Source organism: Myotis nattereri, assembly GCF_964212035.1.
Source record: "Myotis nattereri genome assembly, chromosome: 1".
NCBI lineage: Eukaryota > Metazoa > Chordata > Mammalia > Chiroptera > Vespertilionidae > Myotis > Myotis nattereri.
In genome coordinates this window covers 144677085-144699866 of record NC_138075.1, presented here as the reverse complement: position 1 = coordinate 144699866, position 22782 = coordinate 144677085, and the positions used below count along the sequence as shown (strand labels likewise).

The 22782-nt window shown below is 42.3% G+C and overlaps 1 protein-coding gene across 1 annotated transcript in view; it reads left to right on the top strand.

Annotated features, from left to right (window-relative positions):
• TBCK (TBC1 domain containing kinase) overlaps positions 1-22782 on the top strand; it is a 171199-nt gene that overhangs the window by 48176 nt on the left and 100241 nt on the right. The window contains exons 6-9 of the mRNA XM_081105075.1: positions 13867-14008; positions 18622-18682; positions 19793-19854; positions 20323-20384. Coding sequence (XP_080961201.1) covers positions 13867-14008; positions 18622-18682; positions 19793-19854; positions 20323-20384 — 327 coding nt within the window. The remainder of the gene's footprint in view (positions 1-13866; positions 14009-18621; positions 18683-19792; positions 19855-20322; positions 20385-22782) is intronic.

Sequence of the window (22782 nt, the reverse complement as noted above, 5' to 3'; positions counted from 1 at the left end):
AAATAATTGTTGTTAGAAACACTAAAACTTATTTTATAAAAATAGCCTATACTTTCCCTAGCAGGTTTGGCTCAGTGGATAGAGCATCAACCTGGGGACTGAAAGGTCCTGGGTTCGGTTCTGGTCAAGGGCACATGCCCGGGTTGTGGGCTCAATCCTCAGTAGGAGGTTTGCAGGAGGCAGCCAATCAATGATTCTCCCTCATCATTGATATTTCTATCTCTCTCTCCCTCTTCCTTCCTCTCCGAAATCAATAATAAAATAAAATAGCCTGTACTATGTTTTTTAAAAAAACATTTAACTATAATAAAAAGTATGTTCACTATAAAGCTCTATCTAGTACCTTCATTATATGTGGTAATTATCTTTTGAAGTACTTTTAAAGAGCTGTAACAAATGTGATTCTTTCTGCTTCTTCATTTTGTTTGAATCAGTTTGGCATGAGAGAGAATCCCCAAAGTATAACATAAACCAAAATTAATTTGTTACCTTTTACTTAAAGGTGCTTTAGGTTATAATGATGACTAGAAAAAAGGAAGTGATTTTTCTTAAAGTACATCAAGCATTTTTGAACTACTTTTGAATCTAAAATACTTGGATAGAATTGGTCTTATGTTGCCATTTGGTGTTGCTTACTTTAAAGTCTTAGACCCAAAGGGTCTGAACAGAAAGTATCAAAGAGCAAAATGTGAAACATTAGCCAGGAAAAATAAAGTGATCAAAAAGCTAAGGCATGAAAGAAAATATTTACACCAGAAGAAGCTTACAGTTGACTCAAAAGACAAATATTAAGGAACAACAAAGTAAAATGTTAACATCTGTTTCAAAATATTATAGAGTTAGAAATTGGACATTGATTTTAGTGGGTCAGTAGCTTAATACCTTGTTAAAACTTCAAACAGATGATCAAAGTCACTTATATTTACCTCACCAGCCATATTGCAAGGCTCTGGTAATTTTCTCTGTGTGTTAAAATACTATGTTTAAGAAGCGGTACTTGTTAAAAGGAGATAATCTACATTAAATAAGAACTTTAGGGCTTATTGTTTTCATTGATTAATTTAATCATCCTTGATTGGAGCAAGGGCCACCTCTATGCTTCAAGAGATCACCAGTCGGAGTTTTAAGTATAGTAATCTTCTGTATATATATATATATAAAAGCCTAATATACAAAGTGTCTCCTTGGGAGTTCGACCGTCCAAGAATTCACTCACTTGCTATGATGTGCGCTGACCACCAGGGGGTGGCATGGAACAAAGGAAGGCCCTGGCCAGCAGCTGGCAGCCAGGGAAGGGAGGCCCTGGCTGGCAGCCACTAGGGACCCTACCCATGCACAAATTTTCTGTACTGGGCCTCTAGTTTACCTATATTGTTGCTTAACTTTTTACTATCCATACTATTATTTTTTTGAGTTAGATGTGTTGGGAATAAGGATTAAAAATGACCAATTTGCCTTTTGGACATATTATGGTGATGATAAATATACATTACATTTGTGTCACATTCTCCATTTTTATTCGACACTAGAGGCCCAATGCACGGAATTTTTGCAAGGGGCTCGGCCCCTGCCACCGCAGCAGCTACCTCTGCCTCAGCCCCCGGCTGCCACCATGGCCATCTCTGCCTTGGCCCCCTCTCCCCCCACCCCCACCCCCCCACTGTGGCTTCATCTGGAAGGTCGTCTGGAAGGACTTCTGGAAGGACATCTGGTCTAATTAGCATATTATGCTTTTATTATTATAGGAAGATGTATATATTCACTAATATATAACAGTTTTATTAGGTGACATTATTATTTCTACTTTAAAGATTAAGAAACCCAGATCGTGTAAAGAATATGTGTAAGGACTGAAGTCAGAACACGTGTATTATAATACCAAAGCCAGTGCTAGTTCCACTGGACCTCAGTTGTTTCAAGAGGTAGCCCACATTCGTTTAGAAAAGCAGCGTGACATCTTAGGGGAAAACGCCACAAAACTTGTGTATCAGAGAAATGCATGGACAAATTAAAAGAATATATTAATATCACCCTCATCGTTGTATTAAAATGAAAAGGAATTAAAAAACCTAATTTGCCTATTTGAATTTAAGTTATACTTCATGACTTAATTAACTAGTATTTTACAAATAAATAAGAAGTATTGACAATCATAGTGTGAGGAGGTGGCTGTAGAAAAACACAGGAAGAGAAATGGAAGTATTAATTGAGTGCCTCCATTACATTTATTACATAGACTAGAGGCCCGGTGCACAAAAATTTGTGCACTGACGCGGGGGTGTCCCTCAGCCCCACTTGTGCCCTCTCGCAGTCTGGGACACCTCGGGGGATAACGACCTGCTGGCTTAGGTCCGCTTCCGGGTGGCAGAGGGCAGGCCCAATCCCTAGGTGCCTGCCCCGCAGCCCCTGGTCGGGCTCAGAGCAGGGTCGATTAGGGAGTTGGGGTGCCGCCCCCTGTCATGCACAGAGCAGGTCTGATCGGGAGGTTGTGATGCCACCCCCAGTCACGCTCAGGGTAGGGCTGATTGGGGGGTTGGGGCACTGCCCCCTGTCACACTCAAGGCAGGGTCGATGGGGAGGTTGTGGCACCACCCCCTGTCACGTACAGAGCAGGGCAGATCAGGGGGTTGGGGCACCTTCCCCTGTCACACACAGAGCAGGGTGGATCCGGAGGTTGTGGCGCCACCCCCTGTCACACACAGAGCCAGCCGATCAGGGGGTTGGGGCGCTGCCCCCTGTCAGGAATAGAGCAGGGCCGAAGGGGGGTGTTGGGGCGCAGCCCCTGTCACTCTCAGGAAAGGGCAATTCAGGAGGTTGTGGCACCCCCACCCTGTCATGCACAGAGTAGGGCCGATGCAGGGGGGCAGTTTGGGCACCGCCTCCTGTCACAGAGCAGACCAATCGGAGGGTTGGGGCGCTGCCCCTGTCACACACAGAGGAGGGCTGATCAGGGGGTTGGGGACCTCCCCCCTGTCACCTACAGAGCAGGGCCGATCCGGGAGTTGGTGCGCCGCCCCCTGACATGCACAGAGCAGGGCCGATCAGGAGGTTGGGGCGCTGCCCCTGTCACACAGAGTAGGGCCGATCAGGGGGTTGGGGCGCCGCCCCATCATCCACAGAGCAGGGCCTATCTTGGGGTTGCGGCGCTGCCCCCATGACGCTGCTCCAGGGGCCGGGTGGCCTCTCCACTCCGCTGATCCCGGTGCCATGAGGCCTTTCCGCTTTGCTGATCCCGGGGCCGGGAGGCCTCTCTGCTCCACTTATCCCGGGGCCCTGAGGCCTCGCAGCTCCGCTGATCCCAGGGCCCTGAGGCCTCTCCACTCTGCTGATGCCGGGTCCAGGAGGCCTCGTGGCTCCGCTGATTCCGGGGCCGGGAGGCCTCGTGGCTCCGCTGATCCCAGGGCCCTGAGGCTTCACGGCACCGCTGATCCCGGGGCGGTGAGGCCTCGCTGCTCTGCGGCTTCGGGGCTGTTTGGCTTCGCTCCACCTCTTGGAGCCTGCGTATGCAAATTAACAACCATCTTTTAGCTTCTATAATTGAAACATTGTATCATTTGGAGCTGTTGCTTCAGGAGCTCAGAGCTGGGCGGTGGCAGGCGGGAAACCTTGGCTTCCTCCATCGCCAGGGCAACAAAGCCTCCTGTTCGCTTCAGCTGCCTGGCTGCCGGCCACCATCTTGGTTGGCAGTTAATTTGCATATCGCCCTCATTAGCCAATGGGAAGCATGTCGGAGGTACAGTTAATTACCATGTTTGTCTATTATTAGATAGGATGTTACATATACTTAAGTATATATTTTTTTTTTTTAAATATATTTTATTGATTTTTTTACAGAGAGGAAGGGAGAGAGAGATAGAGAGTTAGAAACATCGATGAGAGAGAAACATCGATCAGCTGCCTCCTGCACATCTCTCACTGGGGATATGCCCGCAACCCAGGTACATGCCCTTGACCGGAATCGAACCTGGGACCTTTCAGTCCGCAAGCCGACGCTCTATCCACTGAGCCAAACCGGTTTTGGCACTATATTTTGATTAATGTCATTGCAGGGTGGTGTAATAAGCTAATTTCATTGAATCAAAAAATTAGATGGTTGTGCTCATGACTAAATCTGATAATAAATAAGCAAAATTCTGCAACAAATAGAGCAGAATTTTACTCCTTTTCGTTTATATTCTAAAGCTATATTTGTTCCTTTCATGTCCAGGCAGTAGGATTCAAACCTAGCAATTGCCAATAGGTCTGATTCTTACATATGACCTGCTTTTTAAATTGTTGTCTACTGACATTTTGATAAGAGATTAAGAAAAAAAAACACATATGTATGTATGTATATATATATGTATATATATATATATATATATATATATATATATATAGACACATAGACACAGATAACAGTGTGGTGATAGAAAGAAAGAGGGGTGGGAGCACATGGAGGTGGGCTAAGGGTTATAAATGGGGATGGAAAAAGACTTTGGGCTATGGGTGCACAATGTAGTGTGCAGATATTTTGTTGAGTTGTACACTTGAAACCTGTATGGTTTTGTGAGCCAATGGCATTCCAATAAATTCAATAAGAAAAATAAAATTAGTATTATTTTTTTAGCAAAAATATACTAAGCATATCTTATATTTAAGTTTTGTTGGTAGTTGCTGAGGATTTTTAAAAATGTATATTGTACCAGTGTCCTCAAGTAGTTTATTTAGACAGGAGGGTAAATTTTTGTATATTAATTATTATAAGCATAAAAATGTATAATACTACATATTGCATATAGCCTATTACATAAAATATAGAACAAGTAAAATAAATACCTGACACACAGGATGGACCCATAAGAAGGATACTAATAAAATACTATGGGGATCACTGAGAGGAGAAATAATTTCCATCTCAACAGACCTACTTCAGGTTTCATGGAATTTATCAGAAAAATAAAAATAGTATAAGTCTGATAGAAAGATTTTGAATGTAATATGATTGTCTTCCTAATTTCCTATGTTTTACCATTGAATTTCCTACTAAAAATTTCCTCGTACTCAATAAATATAAATATTTATCTTTAGTGAAATTAAACTATATCAAATTCTCATGGAACCTATGACCAAATATAGTAAAGTATTATTTTTTTAATTTTCTTTATTGATTAGGGTATTAGATATGTGTCCTTATTCCCCCATTGCCCCCACATCCCCAAGCCCCCTCCTTCCACTCATGCCCTCATCCCCTGGTGTCTGTGTCCATTGGTTAGGCTTATATGCATGCATACAAGTCCTTTGGTTGATCTCTCCCCCTTACTCCCACCCTTCCCTACCTTCCCTCTGAGTTTTGATGGTCGGATCAATGCTTCTCTGTCTCTGGATCTGTTTTTATTCATCAGTTTATGTTGAAAAGAGAGGATTAAAACAACAACAACAACAACAACAACACTTCTATGACAGTTATTAGTTAACCTAATCAGGAATAAGGCAGAGAACTCAAGTGCACAAAGAAATTATGGTAATCCTATCTAATAAAAGAGTAATATGCAAATTAGCCATCATTCCATCACAAAGATGGCGGCGCCCATAGCCACAAGATGACGGTTCCCAGTCCCCTCAGCCCCGCCGCTGAAGTGTCCAGGCGTGTTGGCCAGGCAGGTGGTGGGGGAGGTGAGGGGGTGGGCGAGTCTCTGGCCCTGTCACCCGGCTGGGGGCCGTGGGGCCGAGCGACGAGGCACGATCTGCCCACTCTGCTCCACCACTGATGAAGTGTCCCGAGGCAGCGGAGACGGGAGGGAGCGAGGCAGCAGAGAAGGGGGGGCTTCGCTCCCTTCTCTGTTTCGCTCTGGCTGCAGGAAGCCCTATTCTTGCAGGAATCTTCCTGCAACGGGCCTCTAGTAGAAATACAACCAGAGATTTAGAGAACATTAAAAGACTTCAATAGACTCTTTTGCTTAACTCTGTAAATTTGAAAGCTAAGATGAAATGCTTGATTGGAGAGGAAATACAAGTTACCAAAATTACCAAAGAGAACTTTAAAATCTGAAAACACCAATTACAGAAGCGTAATTAATGTTGCCTTTCCCAAGAGAGATAACTGGACCAGACTCAGGCAAATTCTACCAAGCCTGTAATGAATGGTTAAATTCATTGCTGTTTAAAATTATTATATACTAGAGGCCCGGTGCACAAAAATTTGTGCACTCGGGGGGGAGGAGCAGGGTCCCTCAGCCCGGCCTGTGCCCTCTCACAGTCGGGGACCTGTCGGGAGATAATGACCTGCTGGCGTAGGCCTGCTCCCGCGTGGCAGAGGGCAGGCCCAATCCCTAGGTGCAGCCCCTGGTCGGGCTCAGAGCAGGGCCGATTGGGGAGTTGGGGCGCCGCCCCCTGTCATGCACAGAGCAGGGCGGATCGGGAGGTTGTGATGCAACCCTCAGTCATGCTCAGGGTAGGGCCGATTGGGGGGTTGGGGCGCTGCCCCCTGTCACACTCAAGGCAGGGTCGATGGGGAGGTTGCGGCGCCACCCCCTGTCACGCACAGAGCAGGGCCAATCAGGGGGTTGGGGCGCTGCCCCCTGTCACTCACAGAGCAGGGCCCATCAGGGGGGTTGGGGCTCTGTACCCTGTCACGCACAGAGCAGGGTCGATCAGGGGGTTGGGGAGCTCCCCCCTGTCACTCACAGAGTAGGGCCGATAGGGGAGTTGGGGCACCGCCCCCTGTCACACACAGAGCAGGGCAGATTAGGGGATTGGGGCGCCGCACCCTGTCACACTTAGGGCAGGGCCGATGGGGAGGTTATGGCTCTACCCCGTCACACACAGAGCAGGGCCCGGTGGGGGGTGGGGGTTGGGGCACTGCCCTCTATCACCCACAGAGCAGGGCCGATCAGGGGGTTGGGGCACCGCCACTGTCACACTCAGGTCAGGGCTGATGGGGAGGTTATGGCTCTACCCCATCACACACAGAGCAGGGCCTGTGGGGGGGGGGTGTTGGGGCGCCGCACCCTGTCACACACAGAGCCGCAGGGCGATCAGGGGGTTGGGGAGCTCCCCCCTATCAGGCACAGAGCAGGGCTGATCAGGGGGTTAGGGCACCTTCCCCTGTCACAAACATAGCAGGGCGGTTAGCAGGTTGTGGCCCCACCTCCTGTCACACACAGAGCCGCAGAGCGATCAGGGTGTTTGGGTGCTGCCCCCTGTCACGCTGATCCCGGTGCTGGGAGGCATATTACCCTTTTACTATATAGAGGCCTGGTGCATGGGTGGGGGCCAGCTGGTTTGCCCTGAAGGGTGTCCTGGATCAGGGTGGGAGTCCCCACTGGGGTTCCTGGCCAGTCTGGCTGAGGGGCTGAGGGCTGTTTTCAGGCTGGCGGGTGACTGAAGCTCCCAACTGCTCCTTTTTTTCTTTTTTTTTTTATTCTGGGCCAGCTTTAGCTCTGAGGCTTGGCTCCAGCTCTTAGGCCTCGGCTGCTGAAAGCAGGTATCTGGTTTGTTTGGGTTCTGTAATCGAAACACTTTTTCAACTCCAGGTCTGAGATCCCGGCTGGCTGAAAGCAGGTTTCTGGGGTTTTGTTTAGTTTCTATATTTGTAACAATGTTTCAGACTGCAAAGTCAGAGGCCAGCAGCGGCAGGCAGGGAACGATGGAGTACTCCGTCACTGAAGCAAGCAAGCCTCATGTTCACTTCAAGCTGCCTGGCTGCTGGCCGCCATCTTGGCTGGCAGTTAATTTGCATATCTCCCTGATTAGCCAATGGGAAGGGTAGCGAAGGTATGGCTAATTACCATGTTTCTCTTTTATTAGATAGGATATTCTGAAATATATTTTAAGGAAAACCTTTCAAAATATTTTAATAAGCTACTATAACATTAATCCTAAGACTTTTTAAAGGTACTGCATAAACTGTTTAAATACAAATCTTACTCATTATATTTTACTTTTAAATTTATTATAACGATATTATATATGACATTATGTTATTTTATGATATCCTTATTGACAGATGACTTGATTACCTATAAAAACTACTCAAAAGAATCCTCTTAAAATTATTAGAATTAATAAAGAGGTCAATGGGGGAAGAAAGAGGGACATATGTTATACTTTCAACAATAAAGAGGAGGACCCCTGGGCATGTCCAGCCCATCTCTTCCAGTCCCGATTGGCCGGACCCACCGGCAAACTAACCTACTGGTTAAGTGTCTGCCCTCTGGTGGTCAGTGCTCATCATAGCAACTGGTCGAATGAATGTTTGGACACTTAGCATATTGGCTTTTATTATATAGGATGTGCTAATGGGGTATTTAAGCCTTTTAACTATTCCTTTGAATGTGTGCCATTATTCTAGGAAAATTCTAATGACTTTCGTTCATGCTCTGTATTTTAAATGTTTCTCAAGGCCAAGCCCAGATGAATTAATGCAGGACAAGATGTTCAGTGAAGTGTCACCTTTATACACCCCATTTTTAAAAGATTTTAAAAATTAATGATTCTTTCAGGTACATTGTTAATATTTCACATGTCAGTCTTTACTTTCCAACTGATTTTTTAAAATATATTTTATTGATTATTTTACAGAGAGGAAGGGAGAGTAATAGAAGGGAAGGGAGGGGCTGTGGGTGGAGGGCCACATATATATATGTTTCAATTGCCAAATTGTCAAAGATTAGAAAGACTGTTACTCTCAAGTGTTAGAGAAGAAATAATGAACAGGAACTGTCATATACTGCTAGTGGGAATATAAATGGATACAAAGCCTTTCAAAAAACCTTTGTGATGATATAAAGTTAAAATTGCACGTGTTCTATGGCTTAGAAATTAAATCCTAGGTTTATCCTCTTGTGAAAACTTTTGCAGATGTACACTGTATATAATATTCTGAGCAACACTTTATAATATTTTAAAAACGTCAAACAATTTAAATAACAATTGATATTAGAATGCATCAATTATTATATTATTCATAAAATAGAAGTAAAATTAATGACTTGCCCTAGCTGGTTTGGTTCGGTGGATAGAGCATCGGCCTGCGGACTGATAGGTCCCAGGTTCGATTCCAGTCAAGGTCATGTGCCTTGGTTGTGGGCACATCCCCAGTAGGGGGTGTGCTGGAGGCAGCTGATCAGTGTTTCTCTCTCATCGATGTTTCTAACTCTCTATCCCTCTCCCTTTCTCTCTGTAAAAAAATCAATAAAATATATTTTTAAAAAATTAATGTTGTCATAGATACATGCAACAATATTGATGACTTTCAAATAAATAATGTTGATTGAGAAAGCAAATCACAAATGAATACTAACCAGTAATATGTAGTTCAGAAATATGTATGACTAAACAATGTACTTTTTAGGGATACAAATATATGGTAAGACTGTAATTCGAAGAGAATTACAAACACAAAAATTTCAGCTATGTGTTTCTTTTGGGGGATAATAGGGAGACACAATTAGGGAGAAGCAGAGATGGACCTTTAGTGATAATAAGATGTTCTTTATTTAAATTGCTTGGCAAGAACACAGTTGGTCATTGGAACTTTATTTTTTTATACTTTATTCATATTTAATAGTCTGTCTTTAGCAAATATTTATTCATTATTTACTAAGACAGTTTTCAAGAAAACGTGTTATATTGGTGAATGAAGGTAAGGGGAAATAGTCACTCTCATGTATTGCTTATGAGAATATAAATTGATACAACCTGAAAGAGCAACTTGGTGATAGCCTATCTAATAAAAGAGAAACATGTAAATTAACCATCCCTCCACTACACTCACCAGCCAATCAGATTGAGCATGCAAATTAACCTGGCAAAGATGGCATGTTAATTTGCATACACAGGTGTCAAGTGCCCCAGGAGGCTACAGCGGCTGCAGGCTCCCAGGACCATTTCCGGCCCCTGGAGGTGAGGCCAGCCACACCTAGCCATGCCTGTGGGCTCCCAGGGACTTCGCCGGCCTGGAAGGCGAGGCCGGCCACGCCATGCCACGCCACGCTTGCTGGCTCCCGGGACCTTTGTCGGCCCCAGCAGGCGAGGCTGGCTGTGCCTAGCCACGCCTGTGCACTCCCGGGACCTTCGCTGGTGGAGAGCAGAGCAGGAGAGCAGGCAGAGAGTGGCAGGATTGGAGGACTTGGCAGAACAGGAGGCTGCTGGACATAGAGCAGAGTGAGGGAGAGGGTGGCATGGAGGGTGTGGCTCCCTCTGTCACCCCAGCTTCCTCATCACAGCTGTGGAAACTGACAGCAGGGGGGAGGAAGTCCCACCCCCACAGAATCAGCCAGAATCAATTGTTGGTCAGACAGCTCTCAGTGGCCTGACAGCCAGGACTCTCATTCACCTGCATCTCAGATCGTGACAATAGAGAGGCGGGACTATGTCTAAAGAACAACTTTAATACAACGTAGCTCTGCAGCTGAAAGATGCCGGCGTTATCGACAGAAAATGTCTGCAGAGCAACGTGCATCTGATCTTGAAAGAGGGTGGCGCCTGCAACAGAATGTATCTGAAGAGCAGCTATTGGAAAAACGATGCTCTGATGCCGAAAAACACCAGCGTCATCGGCAGAAAATGTCTGAAGACCAATGTGCCTTTGAAGTTGAAAGAAGGTGGTGGCGACGACAGAATATGTCTAGAGAACAGTCATCAACAAGTATTACCAATACTGGTAGGAACTGCCTTCTCAGCGAAAATGGAGTACTTGAGGATGCAATCCTTGGACATAGTTGTGGTGGAATGACTGTTGGATGTAAATTTTGCCTGTCACTAAATTTCTCTGATGAAAAACCATCCAATGGGAAATTTACTTGATGTAGCAAAGGGAAAGTCTGTCCAAATGATATACATTTTCCAGATTACCCAGCATATTTAAAAAGATTGATGACAAACGAAGATTCTGACAGTAAAAATTTCATGGAAAATATTTGTTCCATAAATAGTTCTTTTGCTTTTGCTTCCATGGGTGCAAATATTGCATCGCCATCAGGATATGGGCCATACTGTTTTAGAATACACGGACAAGTTTATCACCGTACTGGAACTTTATACTCTTCAGATGGTGTTTCTCGGACGTTTGTTCAACTCTATATTTTGGATACAGCCGAAGCTACAAGTGAAAGATTAGCAATGCCAGAAAACTAGGGCTGCTCAGAAAGACTAATGATCAACATCAACAACCTCATGCATGAAATAAATGAATTAACAAAATTGTATAAGATGCTACATGAGGTAGAAAAGGAAGCCCAGTCTGAAGCAGCAGCAAAAGGTATTGCTTCCACAGAAGTAACAATGGCGATTAAATACAATCGTAACAGTGACCCAGGTAGATATAATTCTCCCCATTTAACCGTGGTTGCTGTCATATTTAGAAACTAAGATGGAGAACCTCCTTTTGAAAGGGACTTGCTCATTCATTGTAAACCAGATCCCAATAACTCACACACCACTAAAATGAAACAAATCAATATCCTGTTTCCTACATTAGATACAATGACATATCCTATTCTTTTCCCACATGGTGAAAAAGGCTTGGGAACAGATACTGCATTAAGACTCAGAGACAACAGTGTAATCAACAATAATACTAGACAAAATGTAAGGACACGAGTCACACAAATGCAGTATTATGGATTTCATCTCTGTGCGGCACACGCTCAATCCTTATTTTAAATGCAGGAAAATTAACAGTTTATCATGGATTCATATTCTAAAATGAGGCCAATCAGCTGAAACTGGCAGTCCAACATCCCCCTAGGGATGCATTAGTGTGCGAAGCAGCAGATGGCTGGGGAGGAGCCTGAGCTTGGGCCAGGCCTCGCTCCCGCTCATCCCAGCCCTATGCCTGCCACCTCTGCTGTTCAGTTGGCTTGCTGCTGCTCTGCTGCTGTCTCTGCATGCCTGTTCTAGGTTGATACCAGCACACTCATGACCAAGAAACAGGCACGGGCTCACGCCCAGTCAGTCCCAATGCCGGTGCCGGTCTGATCCCAGTCCTGGTCTGGATGAAGGTGGGGCACACACGGGGAGTGATCCTGGGAGAGACTCACGCCACAACAGCTGCGCTCACCAGCCATGAGCCCGCATCTTGCACCTGTTGGTCAGCTGAGCAGCGCTCCTGCTGTGGGAGCACACTGACCACCAGGGGGAAGCCCCTGCGTTGAGTGTCTGCCTCCTGGTGGTCAGCGTGCATCATAGTGACTGGTCAAATAGTCGCTTAGGCTTTATATACAGAGATATGAGTGTATATATGTGTGTGCATGTGTATAAATTTTAAATGCATATACCATATGACTTTGTATTGCTACATCTAGAAATTTGTCTATTATCTCTACATATATTTGTGGGAAATGAAATATTTATAATCATTTCAACATCCTATCTAATAAAAGAGAAACATGGTAATTGGTGTACGACCGCTACCCTTCCCATTGGCTAATCAGGGCAATATGTAAATTAACTGTCAGCCAAGATGGCGGCCGACAGCCAGGCAGCTTGAAACTAACATGAGGCTTGCTTGCTTCAGTGACGGAGGACTCCAACGTTCCCCTCCTGCCACTGCAGGCCTCTGAGCTGGCAGTTTGAAACATAGTTACAAAAATAGAAGCTAAACAAAACCCCAGAAACCAGCTTTCAGCTAGCCGGGATCTCAGACCTGGAGTTGATATAGAGTTTTGATTGTAGAACCTAAACAAACCAGATACCTGCTTTCAGGAGCGGAGGCCTAAGAGCTGGAGCCTCAGAGCTAAAGCTGGCTCAGAATGAAAAAAAAAAAAAAAAGGAGCAGTTGGGAGCTTCAGTCCCAGCCTGAAAACAGCCCTCAGCCCCTCAGCCAGACTGGCCAGGCACCCCAGTGGGGACCCCCACCCTGAAGGGTGTGTGACCAGCTGCAAACAGCCATCATCCCCTCATCCAGGCTGGCCAGGCACCCCAATGGAGACCCCCACCCTGATCCGGGACACCCTTCAGGGCAAACCAGCCAGCCCCACCCATGCACCAGGCCTCTATTCTATATAGTAAAAGGGTAATATGCCTCCCAGCACTGGGATCAGCGGAGCTGTGAGGCCTCCCGGCACCGGGATCAGCATGACAGGGGGCAGCGCCCCAATCCCCTAATTGTCCTGCTCTGTGGGTGACAGGGGGTGGCGCCACAACCTCCCCATCGACCCTGCCTTGAGTTGGACAGGGGGTGGTGCCCCAACCCCCCAATTGTCCCTACCCTGAGTGTTACTGAGGGTGGCATCGCAACCTCCCAATCTGCCCTGATCTGTGCATGACAGGGGGCGGTGCCCCAACTCCCCAATCGGCCCTGCTCTGAACCCAACCAGGGGCTGCACCTAGGGATTGGGCCTGCCCTCTGCCACCGTGGAGCAGGCCTACGCCAGCAGGTCGTTATCTCCCAAGGGTTCCCAGACTGCGAGAGGGCACAGGCCGGGCTGAGGGACCCCCCCTTCCCTCCGAGTGCACAAATTTTTGTGCACCGGGCCTCTAGTTGTTTATAATAGGAACTTTCAAAATGTTCATCAGAGTTTGCTCAAATAAATTAAGTACATATGCACAGTGTCTGACAGTTTTCCAAAAGAATGAGGCAAAGCTATACTTATTGTTGTTGAATGATCTCTATGGCATATATAGAGTAATGTGTATAGTATGGTGCTTTGTAGGGCAGTGGTGATGGGTGGTCAAGTTACATGTACATGAGTATGTATGAGTGACTGAAGCACAGAGATGGGAGAGTCTTAGCTTCTAATTTATATATTATTGCAACATTTTTACATTTCTACTAGTATTCAAAGTAATGAATACTGTTTTGAAACATAAAATGTTCTTTACTTCTTCCTAGCTTTGTTGTTGTTCATAGTAATAATTCATTTTTTAAATATATCATTATAGGTATCCATCATACTTGGCACCTGAGGTAATTGCACAAGGAATTTCCAAAACGACTGATCATATGCCAAGTGAAAAACCATTGCCTTCTGGCCCCAAATCAGATGTATGGTCTCTAGGAATCATTTTATTTGAGCTCTGTGTGGTAGGTATAAAAAAAATTAAAGTAATAAAATTGTGTGTTCCTTAGAATAACTTTTTTAATAGGAAAACTATTTGGTAATAATATCTTTTTGCTTTGCAAATTGACTAGTTATGAGGAGAAATATCTTAATTCTCAATTTGACTTTTAACAAAATCCTGTTTGACAATTAATTTACCTATTATTTTGGTAGCTCTAGAAATGTTTACACTTTTACTAATTGTAAATTTTACTAAGTGTAAATATCATTTGGTATTTCTAGAAATTTTTACCCTTGTATTAAGTACAAAAAAATTTACACTGTTCAAAGTTAAAAACTAAGCATTGTTTAAATGTTTAGGCTAAAACTGCTTACATTCTTTGATACGTTCATGCTCTCTCCCTTCTGTGGTCTTTCTTTTTAGATACCTTCTCTTCTCCTGTTCTCTTACGTTTCCTATAAGACTCACTTTATATGTTGGCTTTTTCTGAGGCCTTTCCCAGATATCCTCTATATCTATTAGTGTAAAGAATAAACTGCTATAAAAACAAAGGAGTTAAAAATGCAGTAGTTTAAAGAACATAGAATTCAGTGGTTCTCAACCTTCCTAATGCCGCGACCCTTTAATACAGTTCCTCATGTTGGGTGACCCCCAACCATAAAATTATTTTCGTTGCTACTTCATAGTAATTTTGCTACTGTTATGAATCGTAATGTAAATATCTGATATGCAGGATGTATTTTCATTGTTCACGACCCACGGGTTGAGAACCGCTGAAGATGTTTTTCTCCCTCATGTAACAGCCCATTGAGGGTAGAGTGGGCTTTATTCTACAACTAGAGGCCCGATGCAGGAAAATTCATGCAAGAGTAGGCCTTCCTTCCCCTGGCTGCTGGCACCGGCTTCCCTCCAACACCCAGGACCTGGGCTGCTTCCCTCCTCCAGCCACCAGCAGGCACCTGGGACCCAGGCTGACTTCCCTCAGACCACCCGCAAGCACCGGACTCGGCTGGCTTCCCTGTGGCCCCAGCTTCATCAGGAAGGACATCCAAAAGACATCCAGTCTAATTAGCATATTAGGCTATCAGGAATGGCTCCAGCATCTAGTTTCCAAAGTTCTCTCACTATCACTTTTTTTTAGCCATGAGGAAAGAAGAAGAGTGATTCATGGTAACTATTTAAGGATGTGATCTAAAACTAATCAACACTACTTTTCACTAGTAATAATTTACACATGTTGCTACATATAGGTACAAGGGAGACTAGAACATGTTGTCTTCAGCTGGACACCTAAATATTGAGAAAGGAGTTGAAAATTGATTTGGAGGAGCAACTAGCAATCTGTCGATTCTACCTTCAAATATCTGCCAGCCTTTGGTTACTATCTTCTTTGCTCTCCTCTTCTATTTTGGCATTTATCAAATTTGTCTACTTTACTTGGACGATGAGGTTATTTGATGCAGAAATTTTTATTATTTATCTGTTATATCTGTCTTCCAAGGAACTTTCAAAATATTTTGAAAAATTAAGTCACTAATGTTTACCATATTTAAGAATTAGATTGACATTATTTTTCTCCTTTTATATATTTTTGAATTAATTCAAAGCAGAGGTAGTAAAGCATAATAGTTACGAGATAAGCTTCTGTAGTCAGAGAGAACTGGGTTTAAATTCTGATGCTGCAAAGAATAGCTGTGTGAGTTACGTTAGCTAACTAACTTCTCAAAGCCTTGGTTCCACTTCTATACATAGCAATAGTGTCTGTATTGCAAAATTGTTGAAAAAATAAAATGAAATAATGTATATAAAGTACTTAGTATAGTGTGTTACAGAGTGAACAATCCATAAATGTTAGCTTTTATTATTATTAATTGTGCATAATATCCTGGCTGGAGTGTCTTATTTGTTTGCATAGTCCTGTGCAATGAAAGATTGCTGGTTCGATCCCTGGTCAGGGCACATACCTGGGTTATAGGTTCAATGCCAGGTTGGGGCACGTTTGGAAGGCAACTGATCGATGTCTCTCTCTCTATCTCTCTCTCTCTCTCTTTTCTGTCTCTTTCTCATTCTCTTTCTCCCCCTTCCTCTCTCTGAGCATGTCCTCAAGTGAGGATTAAATAATAATAGTAATAAAAATAATAAATATGCATAATAACTTTTGTCATTTACATATTGGCAGTTCTTTCTCTAAGGGAAAATGTCAGATATTCTGATTCTTTGCTATCCTTTGTTTAGACCATCTTACTTTTTTCATCGGTATAAAATAATAACAAATCTTATTGTTGTTTAAAATCATAGACAAATTGAAAAATTATTTTTGGAATATGAAAGCGAAGTATAATAAATGTAAACTATACAGTTTTTTTTCTTTTTATTACCATCAACTATATCTAAACTCTTTACTAATGATCTGGGTATGTCTTATATGAATATTTCAATTTTTAAAACGTTAAAGAGTATTTACTGTATGTATATGTTGTATATATAGCATCATGACAAATGCAACAAGGAATAAACTGTGATTAAGACACGTTGTGAAGAAGCTTATAAAGTAATTCAAATCCATAAATTTTGAAGATAAACTCAGAGAGCTGTGTGAATACCAAGAAGGAAATATTAATTTCATTATGTGGGCTTTATGACATTTTAAGTGGTACTCAAAGTTTAGACAGTTTAAGGATGGCAAACTGAACGTGAGCTTAAATCTTTCTCTGCCTCATCAAACAAATACTAAGATATAAATTAATAGCATACCAACAGCTAACAAAGGCAACTTTGGTTATACTAGAAATTCAAAGAAAATAGATGAGAAGCTATTCCAAGACCATTTTGCTAGGAATCTTTGGCCATATCACCAGAAAGTTACTATAGTCACTTTGCCACCCAGAAGATTCCATAGTCTAAATCAGTGATGGTGAACCTTTTGAGTTCGGCGTGTCAGCATTTTGAAAAACCCTAACTTAACTCTGGTGCCATGTCACATATAGAAATTTTTTGATATTTGAAACCATAGTAAAACAAAGACTTATATTTTTGATATTTATTTTATATATTTAAATTCCATTTAACAAAGAAAAATCAACCAAAAAAATGAGTTCGCGTGTCACCTCTGACATGTGTGTCATAGGTTCACCATCACTGGCTAAATGATGTGTAGAATCCTATATTAAAACATGAGTAAATATCTAAGAAATACCAAACATCTAAAGAAGACCTCTACTAATGAAAACACACACACACACACACACACACACACACACGAATTTACACTTGATTGCTAAAGGGAGTGGAAGGGAGAGGGAGAGACAGAAAGAGAAACATCAATTGTTTGCCTCCCGTATGCACAGAGACCCTGGTGGGATCGAGCCTGCATAAGTTTTGTGCCCTTGACTGTAATAGAACCTGGCATCCTTCAGTCTTAGGGCCAACATTCTATCCATTGAGCCAAACTATCCAGGTCTGCATTTCTAATTTTATAAGTCTTTGAGAAAGTTTTTTCCTTTTTTTTTCTTTTTAAATCAGAGTTTCATCTTCTCTATATAAAAACCATGCTATCTCTTCTTAAGCTTTCATATTCTAAGTCTATTTTAAGGGACATATAAGTTTTAATTTGTTTATAATTAGAAAAACATAATACTAAACATTTATGAAGCATATCTATGTGCAGAAAATGCTATGTATTTTTATACATTATATAAATAACCCTTACTGTAAATATTCAATTTTAATAGATGAGAAAAGTGAGGCTTAGGTGGTTAAGTAATTTGCCCAAGTTGTGTAACTGGTAGTAGAATATCAAATTTGACACACAATAGTTGTTCGGCATATAGTCACTGAAGTTTTAAGTGTTTGATTCCAGACTGCATTCCAAGGAGCCCCCTGAAGCCAATAAAGAAAACAATTAAAGCCTGACCAATGTGCCTCAGTGGTTGAGTGTCGACCTATGAACCAGGAGGTCACAGTTCAATTCCTGGTCAGGGCACATGCCTGCATTGTAGGCTTTATCCCTAGTATGGGGCATGCAGAAGGCACCTGATCAATGAGTCTCTCTCATCATTGATGTTTCTGTCTCTCTCTCCCTCTCCCTTCTTCTATGAATTCAATAAAACTATATAAATATTTTAAAAAGAAACAATTAAAATATAATGTATGTGTCTTAAAATAAATATACCAGTTGTTCTGTGAGCACAAAGGATGGCCAAGTTATTGTGGGAGAAGGGAGTGTCATGGAATGTGTCTTAATAGAGACAACAGATTGCCTGAATTATAATATGTAAGTAAGGATTAGTTGGGAAGATGAAAGGGTAATCTGAATCCTTCCCAAGAGGAATCTTGTACTCTTAATAACATTCCTGGTAGCCTGGAATCCATCGAGACATTCAAGTATGTATGGTCTCAAAAGTGAACAGTGCTTGAGATCAAACTAAAATGTTTAAATGTTAAATATTATGTAACATACAAAAAATCATTACCTAACCAATAATTTTTCTTTAATGGAACTAACTTTAAAAATCTAATAAAACTTCTGAAGAGAAATAGAAGTACCTGATAAAATTATTTTCAGCTCTAGAAAAAAAGACCTCCTAAGAAAAAACATGCAAATGTTTACATGCATTCTTTTCCCATTTTATTTAGGGAAGAAAATTATTTCAGAGCTTGGATGTTTCTGAAAGACTAAAATTTTTGCTTACATTGGGTAAGTGTCTTGCAGTTATATTTCAAATATAAATATAATCTTTAGTGAGTGTTAGTAATCAAATACACTGAAATATCCTAACTTTCTTTAATTTTCTAATGATCAGTGATAAGCATTAACAGGGCAATTTAAGAAGTGCCGTAGATGAATTATAGTAGAGCTTTCCTTATTTACTAAGGAATTATGCTGTGGATGGATGTAAAATTAGCCTTATGATAGCCCAGTAAACTAACATGTGAAATCGAAAAGTGAGACTATAAAATTATATTTTTCTCTAGCAGTTTGCCATGAAATAATATATCAACTTTGGAGCTTTCTCTTTGATGATTTATATGTGAATGGGTCAAGAATAATGTTTATTTTTCCTTATAACAAGTTTATATGTTTTATATGTATATTAGATATAAATATTTGCAATTCAAATTTATAAAAATGTGTGTATCTACTTTAGAGTGGAATAAATTATAAGCATGTATGGTAAAAAAAAGAAGAGAAAAGGAGTGATAGAGCACTTTATGTAAAAGAGTGATAGATTGATGTACAGATTAATAGAGTATACAAATAATGTGTACAGAATATTATTAATAAATATTAATACTAATGAATTAGAAATAAAATGCCATAAAATTTTACCATATTTACCACATTTAATTTTAAAGTGATAATATAGCTGTTAAGGAGTCTTGGAGATTTCTAAATGTCACCAAACTTATACTTTAAGTCCTCAGAGAAATGTATACATTCTCCAAATTGTATATAATAAAAATAAATTAGTTTTATAATCATGAAAAGATAATAAAACCTTTTAAAATACACAGATATAGTGAAAAAGCATGGACCAGAATCTTTGTCTCCTTTGATCACTGCTTTATTTCACTTACTATTAGGCGGCTTTATTTCAGTATCTATGATTCAATTAAAATTTAGTGTTTGAAGTCTTTATTTTTACCACTATACATAAGGAAAGTTTAAAAAATCACAAACTTTTTAATATTCCAGGACCCAAAACAGAATTACATAATATTTTTTAAAAGTATCAGAGTTCAGTACCCAGTATGTCTGATAAATTAGAACAGCAGCATTCATTCGTATACTTTTTCTATTTTTTAGACTGCGTGGATGACACTGTAATAGTTCTGGCTGAAGAGCATGGTTGCCTGGACATTATAAAGGTTTGTGGTTAATCTGTTATTGAAAGTTTGTTTATTTTGCATATTTGGGATCCAATAGCAAGCTATTTTAAAGCTGTGTTTATTTGGGAAAAGTCCAAATAAAGACTTTGTAAAAAAATCAAAACACAATGCAATATGAAGATGTATCATAGAGATGTACACTTGAAATCTATATTATCTTATTAACCAATGTCACCCCAATAAGTTTAATTAAAAAGAAAAAATAATAATAAAGATGAAAGAACAAAACATTTGAGTTTGTCAGGTAAACACAAATCTTTAGAACAAAAATAAATAAATCAAAATATCCTAGGTTAGCAAACATTTGAGTAAAATTTACTTTTTACTGTATTTTTTATTGTTGATAGTATTACAGGTATCTCATTTCCACCCTCTATTGCTCCTGTCCTAAAATTTATTTTTAAGATTGGTCATTGTAAATAGTTCTTTTTTCTCTTTATTTACCAGGAGCTTCCTGAAAATGTGATAGATCTTTTGAAGAAATGTCTGACCTTCCACCCTTCCAAGAGGTTGATATTAAGAGTTTGGGATTACACAGATCCTTAACATATAAGTAGTTAATTTTTTTTCTTGCTGGTTTTAATGCCAATGGATTTAATAAGCATATATATATATATATAACTGTTAGTTATGGCTCTAGTATATGTTAATAAAAGAAGAAAAAATAATTAAGCCATGCTCAGAAAACTAGAATATACCAAAAGAAGTTACTGGTTCATTTCCTAGTCTCCAGTATAAAAAAATCAGCTAAACTGTGAGGTATACATATTCCTCGATTAAAATGATAGAAGAGAAATGAGAACAAAAGTTTATTGGCAGTGTATATTATAGCAAAAGACTTGGATAAATGGTGAGGTAAGCTAAGAACTGTTGATTACATAAAAGGATTTCTTAGAAGTTGTATTATTTCTTTTCATTTGATGATGTTATTGTTAGCCATATAGTTGTCCCTAAACTCCTTCAGGTATATAATATTTTAAAATAATAAAAATATATTCTAATTTGTCTTTAGACAAACATTTTTGTCAAGGCATGTTAGGAAGAAAGTAATGATATTAAAAGCATAGTTTTGGGTAAATAGGCCACATTAAACTAAGTATAGAAAGAAACTAAGAGGTATTGTTAGTGTATAATTTTATTATTTAATATATTCAGTAAAGCAGATACATGGTAATCAAGCTAAAATTGAGACACTCATCTACACTAATAAAAGAGAAAAATGGTAATTGGCGTACGGGGATACCTTTTTCATTGGCTAATCAGGGCTATATGCAAATTAACTGCCAACTAAGATTGGCAGTTAACTGTCAACTAAGATTGGCAGTTAACTGCCAACAAGATGGCGGCTAATTTGCATATGTAGGCACAATGCAGGGAGGCGAAAGGGAAAGCAGGAAGAAGCCCCCTGCCACTGACAGTGATCTGAAACCCAGGGGGGAGCTAAGAGCTGGGGGGCAGGGCAAAGGCGGCCCTGAGGCCGCCTTTGCCCTGCCCCCCAGCCATGATCAGAGAATCAGGCGCCTTTGCCGCCCGGGCCAGTGATAGCAGGAAGTAGGGGTGGAGCCAGCGATGGGACCTGGGCACCGTCGAAGCTGGCAGTCCCGGGAGCTAGGGGTCCCTTGCCTGGGCCTAAAGCAAAGCCCACGATCGCGGCGCCCCCCGCTGCCACTGCAGGTCCCCGCTGCCCGGGCCGGACGCCTAGGCCAGAGCCGTTAAGCCTGGGCAGGGGCGGAGCCTGCAACCGCGGGGAGCTGGGGGTCCCCTGCCCAGGCCTGACACCTCTGCCGGAGGCCTTAGGCCTGGTCAAGGGGCCAATCTGGTGATTGGTGATTGGAGGGTGATGAGGGTCAACTCCTCTGGCTGAGGCATCAGGCCTGGGTGGGGGGCGGAGCCGGGGATTGGGGGGATATGATGGTCCCCTTGCCCAGGCCTGAAGCCTGGGTCAGAGGCGTCAGGCTTGGGCGGGGGGTAGAGCAAGCGATCAGAGGGAGATGGGGGTCCCCTGCCCAGGCATGATTCCTGGGCCAGAGGCCTCAGGCCTGGGTGGGGGCCAGAGCCAGTGATCGGGGGGAGATGGGGGTCCCCTGTCCAAGCCTGACACCTCTGGCGGAGGCGTCAGGCCTGGGCAAGGGGCCGATCAGGCGATCGGAGGGTGATGGGGGTCAACGCCTGAGGGCTCCCAGTATGTGAGAGGGGGCAGGCTGGGCTGAGGGACACTCTCCCCCCCACACACACACACCCAGTGCACGAATTTCGTGCACCGGGCCCCTGCTATATAATAGTTTTGGTAGATCACAAGGTGTAAAAAGCATAACAAAGGTAAAAAATTTAGCATTTACTACCTACAGTCACTTGATTGTTTTATAAACATACTAGAGGCCCAGTGCACGAAGTTCATACACTCGGGGGAGTCCCTCAGCTCAGCCTGCACCCTCTCACATTCCAGGAACCATCAGGGGATGTCTGACTGACAGCTTAGGCCCGCTCTACGCAGAGAGTGGGCCTAAGCCATCAGTCGGACATCCTTAGCACTGCCACGGAGGCGAGAGAGGGTCCTGCCACCGCTGCTGCGCTTGCCAGCTGAGAGCCTGGCTTCTGGCTGAGCAGTGCTTCCCCTGTGGGAGCACACTGACCACCAGAGGGAAGTTCCTGCATTGAGCATCTGCCCCCTGGTGGTCAGTGCACGTCATAGTGACCGATCGTTCCACCGTTCAATCTATTTGCATATTAGCCTTTTATTATATAGGATACTTTTAGACTCCATGAAGGAGGGCTTTATTATATTACTAGAGGCTGATGCACGGATTCGTGCACTGGTTAGGTCCCTCGGCCTGGCCTGCGGACATCCCCTGAGAGGTCGGAGCCCACCAGTGCACGATCGGGGCTGGGGAGGGACCGTAGGAGGAC